The sequence below is a fragment of the Centroberyx affinis genome, unplaced genomic scaffold (genome assembly GCF_046629955.1).
Source record: "Centroberyx affinis isolate AG114_WGS23_722 - 3 ecotype Tasmania unplaced genomic scaffold, CSIRO-AGI_Caff_v1 ptg002583l_1, whole genome shotgun sequence".
Classification (NCBI taxonomy): Eukaryota; Metazoa; Chordata; class Actinopteri; order Beryciformes; family Berycidae; genus Centroberyx; species Centroberyx affinis.
Genome location: NW_027280788.1, coordinates 8,387 through 24,707, shown reverse-complemented (window position 1 = coordinate 24,707; position 16,321 = coordinate 8,387). Strand labels below are relative to the sequence as shown.

General features: G+C 40.9%; 2 protein-coding genes across 2 annotated transcripts; one reads left to right on the top strand and one right to left on the bottom strand.

Annotated features, from left to right (window-relative positions):
• Positions 1–417: 417 nt before the first annotated feature.
• Positions 418–8,096, top strand: selenol (selenoprotein L). Its single transcript, XM_071534572.1, has 9 exons — positions 418–581; positions 1,384–1,462; positions 1,802–1,855; positions 2,187–2,232; positions 3,588–3,715; positions 4,755–4,869; positions 6,139–6,261; positions 6,374–6,511; positions 7,957–8,096. The coding sequence occupies exons 1-9, from the start codon at positions 476–478 to the stop codon at positions 8,092–8,094; spliced, it is 927 nt and encodes a 308-aa protein (XP_071390673.1). The 5' UTR covers positions 418–475; the 3' UTR covers positions 8,095–8,096.
• A 3,612-nt stretch (positions 8,097–11,708) lies between these two features.
• clec11a (C-type lectin domain containing 11A) lies at positions 11,709–16,084 on the bottom strand. Its single transcript, XM_071534578.1, has 5 exons — positions 15,782–16,084; positions 14,625–14,739; positions 14,358–14,465; positions 12,791–12,874; positions 11,709–12,122 (listed from the first exon to the last, which is right to left on the bottom strand). Exons 1-5 carry the CDS (start codon positions 15,884–15,886, stop codon positions 11,710–11,712), a joined length of 825 nt encoding a protein of 274 aa, XP_071390679.1. The 5' UTR covers positions 15,887–16,084; the 3' UTR covers position 11,709.
• Between the last annotated feature and the right edge of the window lie 237 nt (positions 16,085–16,321).

Genomic DNA, 16,321 nt, shown 5'->3' with positions numbered 1-16,321 from the left:
ACCCACATACCAAGTTATTTACATCTGTAAAGTGCATATATTTAATAAGAGGTTTTTTTTTACAACACATGTCTACATGCCTTGACACTTTGTGTACATATGTATTGGCTTCTGTGGACTCGTTAACGTGAATATGAGCCCATTTTTATACATCATGCTGGAATTTCAAATATTTTTTCAGCAGATTCTCATCTTATTCTGATTTTTTAAATATTGCACATACCTCATTGCACCTGAATTTAGGTGGGTTTACCCTCCAATAATGGTGAGAAATTTCTCTGTATATAATTCAATATACCCAGATAGCTTTCACTTGCAACTCTTATTGCTCACCACTAGGTGTTTTAAGCTCTAGCCTACAGAAGGGTTAGCCCCACATGATGTTGTCATGTGATCTCTGTTCAGTCAGGATTCCTTGTAGTCTACATGCTTGTTAACCTGCCCTCAGTAGTAGCTGAGAGTAAGGCTAATAAGCATGGCTGAGGATGTGACTGTGTCAGAGGAGACTCTAATAGGTGGTCTGACTCTGTTGGTAAATTTAGGTAATATCCTTCTACAGACTGCCAAGCAGGACGCACAAGGTAAGACTTTTCTATTGCGAAGCTCCATTAAAAATCGGGCAATTTAATGCATTTTGAATTGTCAGTTAACGTAGACTACGTGTAGAACATTACTTAAGACGTTGTATGAATCGATAGGGTCTTCTGGTATATTCGGCTATGTTTATAAACTTATTTATACATCTTTATAAACTGAGAATTGGTCTGCACTGCTCGCTGCCGGTGTATTTCGGTGGGAGATTGTAGCAATAGCAGGTGAACCAACTTTTAAAAGGTGAAATTCCATTGCACTAAGTGCTGTTTGGTGGTTCATATCAATGCCGAATTGAAGAGGGGGCCCTAATGATTCAAAAAGGTTTTTAAGTCATGTTCTGTCGGGTTCTTACGTTTGCAAGGCAGGGCAGCATCAACCTGGCCAGAGTTTTGAATAGAGTTTCGGCGTTGCGGTTTCACCATACGAGATGGAACGAAAGTGGGAACAAGTGAAGAAAACATCAATTTAAATTGCAGCTGCATTTATTCTTCCTTACTTCATGAGGCTAGGTGTTGGAGTGAACCATGTTAGTTACTCCTTATGTAGTTACCATGTAATATAATTCAGCTGAGTTCATAGTATGTTGTAACTCAGCTATAAAATACTGTATGCTTGCCGTGCATTGTTAAAGCAGGATCAATGTGATCAAGCCAGTGGATTAAAAGCCTACTGGTATTTGAAGTTGAGCAAGGCGCTGTCGTGTAATCCCTGTCATGCCCATTGCCAACACAATGACAGTATTGCGCAACCCTGATCCACCACTAACTATGGCTCTTTGTTCTCATACAGCCTCCCTGGAAGATTTTGTCCCCAATAAGATCACCACTTTATTTGGGCTGATGACCGCAGGGGCAGACTTCTACAAGAGGTGGGGTTGCACTCAACAAGCATGGATTCAGTGAATTAGACTAAATATTACAGATTGGCTGTCCGACACCACAATATATCAGGCTTTCAGTGGAGAGTTTTTGTGTCCCATGATAGTCTAAAATGCTGTTTCAAAGGCTTTTCCACCCTGACACGAATAAAACATTGAATACTTGTGTTTTTTGGCATGAAAAAGGTCAAATTAAAAAAAAAAACATATCTTGACGTGCTTTCCACCAAGACAAATCTCTTTGGAACAAACTGCTGTCTGCCTGTTGTCATTCATTATTGATTGTGATATTCAATCTAACTGACTGTAATGTGTGTTGTGGTTGACCAGCATTGGAGTGAAGAAGAGGAGTGAAGCAGAGACAATTTGGCAGAAGTCTTACCAGTAAGTTTGGGTTTCAGTGGAGAGTTTTAGTGTCCCATGATGGTCTAAATACTGTTTCAGAGGCTTTTCCATTGTGACAAGAATACAATTCTAGGGGAAACACTGAATACTTGGAATTTTTTAGGCATGAAAATGGTCCAATTTAAAGTTGTTATCAGCACAAAATATCGGCTATTGGTCTTCTTCAAAAACCCATATTGGTCAAACCCTAATTTTGATGATAGCTGATCATTAATCAATAATTAATGTGATATATTGCCGCTGTCTTATTAGTAATTAATGGAAATGTAAGCTAGATGTCAACACCTCTCTCTCTGTTGTCTTTTACCAGCCGCACAGCAGTGAGAGAGAAGGTCGATGAGCTCCTGCAGTTGGAGGTTTGTACATGTGAACACAACAAGATTATATTTTGTCATTAATGTTTTATTGGATGGCGAGAAGGGATGATATGCAACACTAACACTGTCTAGACTATTGTAGTTAGTAATTAAACTCTAGTGTGTATAGTAAACATGTCAGGTTCATAAAGATGGCTGCCTCCTGATTTGGTAGTATTATACATCCCATACAGCGGGTATGGGGGACACCCAGTGGTCCTTGAGGGGTTTCGAGAGGTCCTTGAGAGGGTTCCAGGGGTCTTTGAGAGGGTTCCAGGGGTCCTTGAGGAGTTTCCACGGGTTCTTGATGGGTTTCCACGGGTTATTGAGGGGTTCTAGAGGTCCTTGAGGGTGTTCCAGGGGTTCTTGAGGGGTTTCCAGGGGTTCCTGAGGGGGTTCTAGAGGTCCTTGAGGGTGTTCCAGGGATTCTTGAGGGGTTTCCAGGGGTTCCTGATGGGTTTCCACGGGTTCTTGAGGGGGTTCTAGAAGTCCTTGAGGGGGTTCCAGGGGTCCTTGCGGGGTTTCCAGGGGTTCTTGATGGGTTTCCATGGGTTCTTGAGGGGGTTCTAGAGGTCCTTGAGGGTGTTCCAGGGGTCCTTGGGGGGTTTCCAGAGGTTCCTGATGGGTTTCCACGGGTTCTTGAGGGGGTTCTAGAAGTCCTTGAGGGGGTTCCAGGGGTCCTTGTGGGGTTTCCAGGGGTTCTTGATGGGTTTCCATGGGTTCTTGAGGGGGTTCTAGAGGTCCTTGAGGGTGTTCCAGGGGTCCTTGGGGGGTTTCCAGGGGTTCTTGATGGGTTTCCACGGGTTCTTGAGGGGGTTCTAGAGGTCCTTGAGGGGGTTCCAGGGGTCCTTGAGGGGTTTCCAGGGGTTCTTGATGGGTTTCCATGGGTTCTTGAGGGGGTTCCAGGGGTCCTTGAGGGGGTTCCGGGGGGGTCTCCAATTAGAGAATGTACAGACTGACTATTCTACCTAATCACAGGTTTCACTCTCACCACTATTATCTCCCTGAGTACAGTGTAGACAGTTCAGACAAACAAAATCCTTCCATATGGGTCCAGACATCAACGCCACTCTTGTTAGTTCAGAAACAGAAGCACAGAATCATGTCCAGTCCAGGTGCCACCATCTTGTTATTCCAGTCCACGATGACTATAGTTGACAGGACATTTTTAATTCCACAGATATTTGACTCTTACTGTTTCTAGATTATTCAAATTCTCCAGACATTTCATAGACGTTGCTTGGTGTTGCGCCACAATGGTTGATTCTTAATCTGCAGTCGCAACATTACACCCAAGACTATGGAATGTGTGATTAAGATGGATGTGGATTTTGTTTCAACTCATGTGTACACAGAGTGAGTGGGATTCCTTTCTGGAGGGTGTGGACAGAGGTCTGCAGACAACAGACAGACAGCTGGCAGGAGGAAGCACAGTAGACAGCCTGAGTGCTGATACTGCCCTCACGGACGCAAGAAGTGGAGAGTGGGTTCACACACACACACACACACACACACACACACACACACACACACAGAAATATTTTTTGGTCATCAAGAGATAAATTCAGTTCAGTCAGCCAGTGTGAGACACTTCACTCCTCTATAGAAGAGTTTCAGATGGTATAACACACCCTCTGGTGGCCATATTGGAGGTCCACAGCTCTTGGGCATCAGTGGCTGAGAACAGCTGATTGTATTTATAATTCATTCAATTAAATTAATTTATTCAGTTGAGTCATCTCAACAGAATTGAATAGACATTGTTAACTTCTGTGTTGTTTTTGACTGGGGACTGATCATTTCATCACTGACACATCTCATTGATTTAGTGTGTAGATAATGTCAGCTTGTTAGCTAGCTAACCATAGTATCTGGTCAGGTAACTATCACTGTCTGTTTGTAAATACATCTGATTTGCACACTAGCTAGGGTGTAAAGTGTGTAAGCTAGGGTGTAAAGTATGTAAGATAGGGTGTAAGTATGTAAGCTAGGGTGTAAAGTATGTAAACTAGGGTGTACAGTATGTAAACTAGGGTGTACAGTATGTAAACTAGGGTGTACAGTATGTAAACTAGGGTGTACAGTATGTAAGCTAGGGTGTAAAGTCTACACTAAACGTTACATTGAAACTAAAGCTTCTTTGTTTAGTTGCACCATGGAGACTTAACTTATATCTTAACTAGTAGACAGTAAAGGGACCACTAACCTCAGTAACATAGTCTCAGTGAGACTTTTCACCTGTGGCCAATAATGTCTGTACCAAAATGAATTTCTTGTGCCCCAATTAACAGCAGCCTAAGCTAATATTAGCGAACTTACACGATAGCAAGAGATTTAACCTTGCTAATGTAACATCCACAAACATCAACACATAGGTATCTAGTACAAAGTAATAGGATTCATTTGTACCACAGACATAAATATTTATACACAACTAGATGAACTGGTGCAATAACTGATCATTAATTCGTTCTACATGTCATCGTGACACTATACTGAATTGTTGTGTTGTGTGTTAAAAGGAGTGTGACTCTGGGACAGTACCTGGGCAAAGGACAGAAGCTGCTGCTGGTTCTCATCAGACATTTTGGATGACTGCCGTGACGAGACCACGTGGCCGAGCTGGAGGCCAGTCAGGTGGGTCCACCTCCAATCCACACGACACTCCAGTCAGCTTTCAACTGTTTGAAACCGCAATAGCGTTTTCGCATTATTCTAGTTTCTGTTTTGGAGAAAAGGCACGGCATCATCCACATTTGCGCTGATAAAAAAGCGGGTTGCATGTTATTTTAATGCTATAACTAGTTGTTACATATATTTGACTTACGTACTTACTTCCACTCATTCATTTGTAATTAATGCCCTGTAATTTACAAAAGAAGAAAAATCAATCGGTAACACTTTACAGTAAGGGTCACTAAGTTAAGGGTTAGTTAATGCTTAATAAGGGTTAGTTAATTCTTAATAAGCATTAACTAACCCTTAATTAACAGTTAACTAATGTGTAATTTACCAATGGTGTTCATGTTAACTAAGGTATTAATTTATACATTATTTAATAGTTTATAAAGATGACCATTAGTAAATGATTAGCAGACACATTAGTTAACTGTTAATTAAGGGTTAGTTAATGCTTATTAAGCATTAACTAACCCTTAACGTAGTGACCCTTATTGTAAAGTGTTACCAATCAATCAAATATTATGGCTTAAACTCAACAAATTTTTATTGCTGTGTCATTTTAGGAGTCCAGGAGGTGAGTTGTAGTTAGAATGGGAAATTTAGGTATATCGTTTGAAAATCTACATTTATGTACAACATATAATTTTTGCTCATAAGTGTCATCAAATTAACAGTGAATTCGAGAGGCTTGACTTTTACCAGCAAAATAAAAAAAATACATCTTTAAAGTTCAAATTAAAATTGTGACCTGTAGTATTATGTAGTGGCAACTAAAAGACAAGTGAGGGAGAGATTCATTAATATCTTTCGAATGTATGAATAAGTATATTATTTGGGTATATGTTGTGCAAAATTTTTAAAGTGAACCTCTTTTGCTTTATTGTAAAAACAGAATTTATATGGGAGAAGCCATGCTCTTTCCCAGTTTATGTTTGTGAATATAGAGTCCCACAAGTCAATTTTTGTATGAAGAGTGATTTGTTCCTACACACTGTGTCTTATCGTTCTGTATTTTGGATCTGAGGCAGAGACTCGAGGCACATGACTTGGACTTGAGTCACAATTTTAATCACTTGAGACTTGACTTGACTTGGGTTCTGGTGACTTGGGACTTGACTTTGACTTGTACTCTGGTGACTTGTAAAGGTTTCTAAAGTCTTGACAGAAGATCTTGTGTTTGTGTAAATGACTTGGATTGAAAGTGATGAGATTTGTTGTATGCAGGCTCTCCTAGAGGCTCGGTCGGCGCGGGTCTTGGTTATTTCCTTCGGCGGCGTGGAGGGAGCTCGGCTGTGGATGGAGCAGACCGGATGTACCTTCCACATGCTGCTGGACCCGCAGAGGAAGGTGTGTGTGTGTGTGTGTGTACCCTAATCCCTTGATTAAAAAAAAACAGTAAGTGAAAATTAGATAGCATTAGATTTACACCTAGTTTCATGTTGTGTACATTCTGCCATAGATCTACAGGGGTTTTGGCCTGGGCTCGTCCTATGCCAAGGTGCTGAAGTTCAGCTACCTGCTGCACTATTCTGAGTACGTGGCTGAGGACAGAGACTTCCCTGATATCCCCCCTCGCCTGCTGGAAGACATCTATCAGGTACAAATGGACAAGGCGGTTTACTTTGTAGGATCTGATTCTGCATTCACGTCATTTGGGAAAGACGGTAGGTACGAACGTGAAAATACCGTTCACCTCAGCTTTCAGATGGTAAATACTACTAGGAAATACTCTTCACTCAGCTTTCAGATGTAAATACTACTAGAAAATACTGTTCACCATAGCTTTTAGATGGTAAATACTACTAGAAAATACTGTTCACCTCAGCTTTCAGATGGTAAATACTACTAGAAAATACTGTTCACTCAGCTTTCAGATGGTAAATACTACTAGAAAATACTGTTCACCTCAGCTTTCAGATGGTAAATACTACTAGAAAATACTGTTCACTCAGCTTTTAGATGGTAAATACTACTAGAAAATACTGTTCACCTCAGCTTTCAGATGTAAATACTACTAGAAAATACTGTTCACTCAGCTTTCAGATGGTAAATACTACTAGAAAATACTGTTCACTCAGCTTTCAGATGGTAAATACTACAAGAAAATACTGTTCACCTCAGCTTTCAGATGGTAAATACTACTAGAAAATACTGTTCACCTCAGCTTTCAGATGGTAAATACTACTAGAAAATACTGTTCACCATAGCTTTTAGATGGTAAATACTGCTAGAAAATACTGTTCACTCAGCTTTCAGATGTAAATACTACTAGAAAATACTGTTCAGCTCAGCTTTCAGATGTAAATACTACTAGAAAATACTGTTCACCTCAGCTTTCAGATGGTAAATACTACTAGAAAATACTGTTAACAAAAATAACAACATAATTGATTGGCAACTGTGATATTATTGCTGAGTTTGAAATAGTAATTTGTTGCACTACTTGTTTCTGATGAAGTAATAAGTCTATGGTTCACAGTGATGGCTAGTTTTCCCTTAAATCACACTCCAATACTATAAAGTCTCATCTTTAATGGTGTGATGTGCAACATTTTAACATCAATAAATCATTACTACATTAATTTATAGACATTAGTGGGATTACTCTAAACAAATGAGACCATCACTGAAACGTTGCAGCCTCCACCGGCTTCTACACTGCAATTTACATTGGGTGCCACCAGGCTGGATTTGGATTTCTGCTGGATTGCTTTACGGCACAAAACAGGAAGAGGGCGCTGTTCTTCCAGAGCAAACAGAGCTAAAGCTTTCAGAGTTTCTGGCAACGGCAGATGGTGGAAGGAGTGAAAGGTTGATGGAAAAATCTCTTCCAACATGTTTATCCTCTTCAGTAAACACAAAGACACACTAGCACTAACAAAACCACTGGTGTGAGATAGAGGCTACCAATCGTTTCAACCCTGATCTCATTTGTTTACAGTAATTATATCAAGGTATCAATTAATTTGACAATGATATATCTGTTAAAGGAGCACCTTTAACAATAAAAATCTTAATGTGTTTTGTACTTTATTTTTTCAGATGGGAGGTGACTTTTTGCTCGATGAGGCAGGCAAGGTCCTCCTCTCCCACCCATCTAAAAGCCCTCTGGACAGGCCGACTGTGACAGACCTTCTGGAGGCCGTGAATACTGAAGGTTGCTCTACCAACTCTGCATAGAAACACCAATACCTGGACCAACTCCTGTGGAAGATGTATGACCACAAATACACTAATGTAGACATACTATACATATAGACACTGGGGTTGGTTCGGGCTAAAGTGGGCTCTTTTTAACACGGCACTGACACCGCAGGAGAGCAGATCTTTGGCCCACGCTGATGACGTCACGTCTCACACTCATGACATCATGAAGAGGCGCGACCGATGTGAAACCGTGTGGCAAAGACAACTGGTCTTCTTCTTGTATCAGTGCTGTGATGGCAGCATTTCTGAATGAGTAATACAATTGCTGACTAATGCTGCATTACAACTGAAATCCATTCAGTTACTTTGAATGGGCAAATGGGTAAACGTAAATACATTTTGAATGGTTCAATTGTCATTGTACTTAAAATGATTTAAAAGTAGCATTTTTAACCAGGTCTTGCCTTAAAGCAGCACTAGGCAACTTTGCACTTGGGCGGCCCCAAGTGGCAGTGAGAGATAATTGATTTTTGTTTTTAATTTGAAGCACTTCATTTCCCACAAATCATATAACATGACATCAGTAAACACACTCCTTTAGACAACCATGAGTATATCAGTTATGCAAAGATATGACAATCTCTTGTGCCTGTGTAAGAATCCAGCCTCACAGTATCTGGGATGTAATAATGTTTGTAATAATGTTTGTTTTTGGTTGCTCTCATCTAAAAAAAAAAAAATCAGATAATCTCAGGTAAGGTGTCACAGAATAGTAGATTGAATTGACTTCCATGTACTTCCTGTGATTGTCTTAATGTTCTGTCACTCATTGTGTTATACTGTGTGGTACGTCACCTCCAGCCATTTTGCACCTAAGTGGGATAAAACAAACCATAGAAACGGTTTGTAAGAACTACTTGACCCAGGTTTAGTAATTATGCAGCTATAGTGTGTAATGTAGTTGCAATTTTAAAGGTCCATATCGTGTAAAACAGGATTCCCCTTGCCTCTTTGATTACTTGATCTAAACATGGTTAACGTATCAAAACGCACAGTCGCCAACTAAATCCATATTAGTGCAGCGAGCCTCTAAACGAGCCGCTTGGACTTCCGTAACTTTGTGGCGTCACAAAGGTTCGCTCATTATCATTTTTGTAAGAAATAATAGACTAACTAAGTGTTTTTTTCAAAGCGGTTGAGTGGTTGTCATTGTTTATTACCGGAGAGTTTTCCCTACCTGTAGCTGCCGGGCCGCGGCGTCTCACGTTTCACTCTTGAAACGGTTAGCCGATCGGAACAGAGGGGTCGTTAATATTAATGAGCCTTAAAGACACAGCGACAGAAACAGCCTGTTCTTGGTAAGGCTCAGAGAGATGCTGGAAAATGTAAAAATGGATTGAGAGTGTTTTTGGTACATGACACCACACACACAGCTTTGAATGGACGTCAAGACATAAAATAAAACACTGGAAAGTGGAGAATATGGGACCTTTAAGGAAATAGCAGTATGACACCTAATGGATGTAATCTTTCTAATGTCATTTCTAATGCTCTGAACATTATGTGGTCTGTGCAAAACATCTGAAATGGTTGGACACAATAGATTATTTTTGCTGTGTGGCTTTCATTTTTAAAACTAACCCACCTGAATCAAGCAAAGATTTTTTTTAATGACAGCTGAGTAAATGATACTGTGAATCATGTCAATCTTAAATAAACATTTAACAACAGTAATCACATTCAGCCTTTTATGTGCATCTTCATTGTTTTACATACTGTAGGATTCTGATCCAGTATACATGAACATATAATGATGTGTAATTATTATGGAATTAAAAGTAGACTCAGCAGTGAGACAGTTGCCCAAAATGTAGGCCTATGCTTCCCCAGAAATATAGAGAAATGTTTAACAAGCCTTGCCTGAGACCTTGTTGGCCTAAATATCTCCCCTGACCAGGAGAGAGATTGGTAGGCAGAGTAGCCTGAAACCTGGGAAACACAAATATACTGTAATATGAATGTTCAGTGTCCTTTAGTTGACTTGGTTTGAGTTTGTTGTGTTTAAAGTATGTGCTGATTCTGAAGGAATGCCTCTGGCTTTTCATGTTTTCCCCTTTTTTGGAAACTCTGGACAAAATGTTTTGAATTCCAGATGTTAAATCACACAGCTGAGTCGGACTGGCTTACATTCATATCAGTGCAACTGAATGGGTCATTATATAATCTGTCTAAAACACAATGTTGTTCGATATATAACTTAAATAACAATACATATATAAGTGCTATTAAGTGTTTTTCAACTTGAACATTTAAACATTGTCATGGCAAATGTTTTTATCCTGCAAGATACTGATACTGTTTGTCATTACTATTCAAACTGTCATGAACTTAATACTATGGATATGTCTTTTACAGCATACTGCACATTTAGAACATGCTAATTGGATAATTGGAAAACTTTTCACCAGGAAACATTTCCATTCTTTCATGGTTACAGTTAACACATTTCAAATCAAAGTTGTTGTCAAGTTGACATTGATTTCCAGGGACTACCAGGGATTTGCTGTACTTTTAAGTGTCCCTCAGTGGGGAAGGAAAGTGATAACTAGCATCTTTGTGGCTGAAAAATACATGTTCGCTTTACCAGAAATAATAATACAAAATTATTTCTTGTGAGCAATCAATCAAAAATAACTTCTTGCGACCAATCAATTGCATAAACTTTACCAGAACAGTTTTGAATGCATAAGGTTCTAAACAATAGGCAACTATCAAATTAATTTCAGTAAAATATTGTGAAACTTTCATCTGAAGCAGATGTCACCACCTGTTGTGCTCTATAAAAGGTGACGTCACCTGGCACCGAAGATACGCCAGTGGCAGATGGCAATTGCAATAGCACGCTTTTAACCATTAGATGGCAGCAAACCCACAAAAGTGGTCTAGACCCAAATCTGTGTCAAGCCTGACATCTAAAGGTAAAAAGCATTGCTACTGAAATGGCCATCTGCTATTGGCTGATCTTTGGTGCCAGGTGATGTCACCACCTGTTGTACTCTCTTAGAAGGTGACATCACCAGGAACCAAAGATCAGCCAATAGCAGATGGCAATTTGTTGTCAGATGAGATGTCAGGTTTTACACAGATTTGAGTTTAGGGTTTAGTTCCTCTTTAATATCTCACCTTTCAAGCACAAGTTCACCTTTCTCACCTTTGAATGCAACCAGCGGAGGGCGAATCATGTCTTTCCCTCCAAAGGGACACTCCAAAGTCTGCAGAAACAGTCCATTGCCAAATACATGAAATGGAATTAGTGTCAACATAGAGGAAAACAAAGACTAAGGAAACTCTGACAATGGAACTAGAAAGATGAATTTGGCATGAGGGAAACTGGGTCGAATCGTGGGACCAGGGATGTGATGGAAGGTACATCCACCTAAACTCAGTTTACCCTCCTTATTTGTGGAATAGTTTACCACCTTTTTTAGGCTGACATGAACCTTTCACAGGGAAATTCATAGTATACATCATAGTACATAGTATGATGGTTGTTTGCCTTATTATAATCATCCACTGGAGGGCATAGTTTAGGATAGGATAGCAAAAGAGAAAATTACTGTATAGACTATTTCTTAAAAAGTGTCTATTTTAAAGTGCCACCCTCTCGTCAAACTCGCAGAGATAGTTCATGGTCCGGTCGCAGTAGTGGTCCCACCAGTCCCCATCGTCCGACGACATCGCCACGCAGTTCTCCCGCTTCCCTCCGTCCGGCTGGCTGGACAGGAAGTGCTTGCGCCACTGGAAGTACGTGACTCGCGTCCCGTCGTCGAAGAGGTACATGCCCTCGGATCGCAGGTCGTTGACGCCCAGCCAGACGGGCCAGTTCCCCGGGTGGAAGAAGGTCTTGACGTAGTCGGCCAGGGCCTCCTGCTCCCTGCGGTCGCGGGGCATCGCCATGCGTCCGCCGCGCTCCAGGCACTTCCTGGACGCTCCGGCGTAGTCCTCGTAGCTACGGTACACCAGATAACATTTGTACCCCACCCTGTGCCCCTTCTGGCAACCTATGAGGCAGAGAAAACGAAGGGAGATGGTTCAGGGATGTCATTTCACTCCACCCTAACGGTACATGCAGACCAAGCGCGACTGTTTCACTCGGTGTGTTCTGTGGTCAAGCACCGAAGCAAATTCTCGCTATAATATTTGAAGCTACACACCAGGAAGACCAACAGTCTCTGATACTTTCCATGCATTATTTCGTAAAGATCTTCATAAGGTCACGGGAATTGGGAAATCCCAACATAGCCCTAACAATTCTCTCTTCCATTTTCCATTCAAAGACAAAGTGGAACTGAGAATCAGATTTTGACACACTTCTCATAAACAATACATGGAGGTGAAGGGTTAGCGTCGTGAATTCTACGAAAGCTATGGCAGAGTCCATAGAAGTTGGTCACCAAACTATCAGCTCAGAGGGAACCTTAGTCCGGAATGTTCCCTGATGTGATATTTTTCTTCCAAGTAGATCCCTGGCAATTTTTCTGGATCTTTACTCTCCATTATTATGATAAAAACTACAAGATCAAATTTGGACTCACCTAGACTATGATAAGGTGAGTATCACACCTTGCCATTACCCAACTGATGCCCATGCTTTTTTTAAAGAGTCACGAAAGAGAGGGATTTGAAGAGATAATGGATAAATAAGGGACATTAACGCTCAGTTTTGCACCTTCCAGCCTTCCAATCTCCTTGCGGTTGTCCTTGCTGTGGTGGTCGACCTCCCGGATGTTGTCCTCCAGCTCCCCTACTTTAGCTGCCATGTTGGAGAGATGAGGATCGACAGAAACGAGGAAACGTGAAGGTTAATGCAAAGAATTGTCTTCATGACTTTTCCCTCGGAACCCCTTGAACTCTGATTTCCTCCTCAAATTTCCCCTTAAGTAGCTTCAAAGTTAGAAAAAACTGTACGACAATGTCACATACATGTTCTGTATCTGCACGCTTCATTGAAGCTATTTTATACACATTTCCCTGTAATTCAGCATGACATATTTAGTATCTTTGGAAACCTTGGGATCTAGACTAATATTTAAAATCAAGTTCTGTGGGCTTGAACAAAGCTCAGCAATGCAACATGCGTTTATAATTATGGACCCATTGGTGGTACTGACAGGGTGGAAGAGGTGAAGGTTGGAGGGTGAGACGGGAGCGTGTCTATGTTCCCAGGGTCCTATGTTCCCAGGGTCCTATGTTCCCAGGGTCCTATGTTCCCAAGGTCCTATGTTCCCAGGGTCCTATGTTCCCAGGGTCCTAAGTTCCCAAGGTCCTAAGTTCCCAAGGTCCTATGTTCCCAGGGTCCTATGTTCCCCAGTTCAATATTCTGTTAACACACATTAACCCTCCTATTGTGTTTGGGTCAAATTTGACCCGTTTCAAGTTAAAATATTTCAGAAATATTATCCAAAGGCTTCAAAACAGCTATATAAACACAGCAAAACCAATAGTTATCATTTTATTTGATTTTGAAGGTCTCTAAAAAAAATTGTTACATCTGTGGTGTTCCGGGTCAAATCTGACCCGAGAGAATATTAAAGAGTCTGGGTGGTTCTGTGGATAAAGTTTTACTCAAACTTGACTCAAACTCTTGGGGGAACATCTTTTTCAGGTTCCCATTATGTGCTATATAGAGCTGGGGAACATAGGACCCTGGGAACATAGGACCCTGGGAGAGCACATATGTAGAACTGGGGAACATAGGACCCTTTGTCATGTTCCCATTATGTGCCATATAAATCTGGGGAACATAGGACCCTGGGAACATAGGACTGACTCCGGTGAGCCTGAGACCTTTTGAGACTATAACAGTGATTAAGGGCTTGTTCACTCGTTTGTTCCTTTGTCCATCTGTCATGCAAGATATCTCGGACACCACTGAACCGATTTTGATGAAACCTGAGGGTAAAGACGCATCTCAATGCTTTCCAGCATTCTCAAAACGAAGGGCCCTACAATTACAGATCAGACAAGGTGACATATTTGTTACTGATTGGTACTTCTGTTCTTAGTTTTGTTCATACTGGTGGATGTTTGCCATATAATGATCACAGACTCGAGGTCATAGTCTAACCGCCTTTCATTTTACCACTACATCACTGCGTATGATTGTGCTGTGGTCACACAAATGCGCTGGGGGAAAAAAGACCACACCGCTAAACCAAAAGGGGGAAAAAGCCCACACAGAAGGAGAGATCTGGATTTAATCAGGGAGTGCTGTAGGGCCATGTGACCCATCTTACCGTCCATCCTGGACAGGCGGTCTAGCAGCTGGCTGAGTTTCACATCCAGGGTGTAGTGGCCGACGTTCAGCTTGTGGATGGCCTGGTCCATACCGGCCAGTCTGGACACTGGGGAAGTACAGCAGAGCAGGGGAGGAGAGAGAGAAAGAAAGAGAACAGAAGAGAATGGGTCTTCCACCTCTGATATGATGGATATGAAGCGGTTTGATTGACGATCAGTGCTACATGGATATGATGAATATACTGGATATGAATATGGAGACGTACGGATGTAGTTGTATGAGTTCTCGAAGTCCGACACGGGGCTGGTGGGCTCCGGTTCAGGCTCCGGGAGATCATCTGGAACGTCTCCTCTCGCCTTCTTCACCTCCGGCAGGGATGCCTGACGCACACACACACACACACACACACACACACACACACACACACACACACCAAATTAGGCCTACCTGTTTTTTAAGCATCATTTCAATGGGAACAGAATATTGATATGGTTTCCCTTATTTTATTGTTCATTTATTTTATTCTTGTACCCTGAGGATCTAGTATTGTTTTCTTTCTTTCTTTCTTTCTTTCTTTCTTTCTTTCTTTCTTTCTTTCTTTCTTTCATTATTATTACTATTTTATTCTTGTACCCTGGGGATCTAGTATTATTTTCTTTCTTTCTTTCTTTCTTTCATTATTATTACTATTTTATTCTTGTACCCTGGGGATCTAGTATTGTTTTCTTTCTTTCTTTCTTTCTTTCTTTCTTTCTTTCTTTCATTATTATTACTATTTTATTCTTGTACCCTGTGGATCTAGTCTTGTTTTCTTTCTTTCTTCCTTTCTTTCATTATTATTACTATTTTATTCTTGTACCCTGTGGATCTAGTCTTGTTTTCTTTCTTTCTTCCTTTCTTTCATTATTATTACTATTTTATTCTTGTACCCTGGGGATCTAGTATTGTTTTCTATTTCTTTCTTTCTTTCTTTCTTTCTTTCTTCTTTCTTTCTTTTTTATTATTATTATTAGTGGTAGTAGTAGTAGTAGCAGTAGTAGTAGTATTAGTATTAATATTATGTTGTTATTGTTATCATTATTATTATTAATAATAATAATAATAATAATAATAACAATAGGGTTAGATTTACATGTTAAATTTATATATGCTCTAAGGCAATTGATGAATTGTACTTCAAAGAACTCAAGCACAGATAAACACTTGAATATAATCATCAGAAAAAAAACCATTCACATCATGCCATTAACTATTCAGTGGCTCCATAAAGTATTCAACCCTCTATTGTTTTACCCATTCTGTTTTGTTTTTTTTACAGCATGCTAAAGAGTTACCACAGGCTTCATCACAGTCTTCACTCCTCACTGCATGGTACACACACACACACACACACACACACACACACACACACACAGTCCTGACCTGTGTTGGCGTGGCGTCGGCCGTCCCCGTGGGAACACACACACCCAGCGAGCACAGACACAGCACAGCGACCAAGGTGGCGGCCGGTCCCATTTTCTGCTTCATAACTCTGCTTCTCCTCCAGCCAGCACGGTCCCTCTTCCCCTCCGAGTCTCTCTCTCTCTCTCTCTCTCTCTCTCCCTCTCTCTCTCTTTTTCCTTTCACACACTCCTGCTTCCCTCACTTTGACCCTCGGGGATGTGATCCAACGCTGCAGGAAAACAACAGTAATCTCCAGTTATTAGACATGAATGGGGACGCTGGTGAATGTGGCCCAAAAACCGAAAAAAAAAAAAAAAAGCTGAAATCCCACGGACAAAAAAATGCAAAATTACATCACTGGCTGTCTCACACTTTCTGTCTGGTTTCTCTCTCTCTCTCTCTCTCTCTCTCTCTCTCTGTCTGTGTCTCTCTGCCTTGTTCAGGACGGGTCTCCCCCTTCCAGACAAACAACAGGAAAAGTCTTTGTTTTTGCTCCCACCTCCCATTTCCACTCTTTGT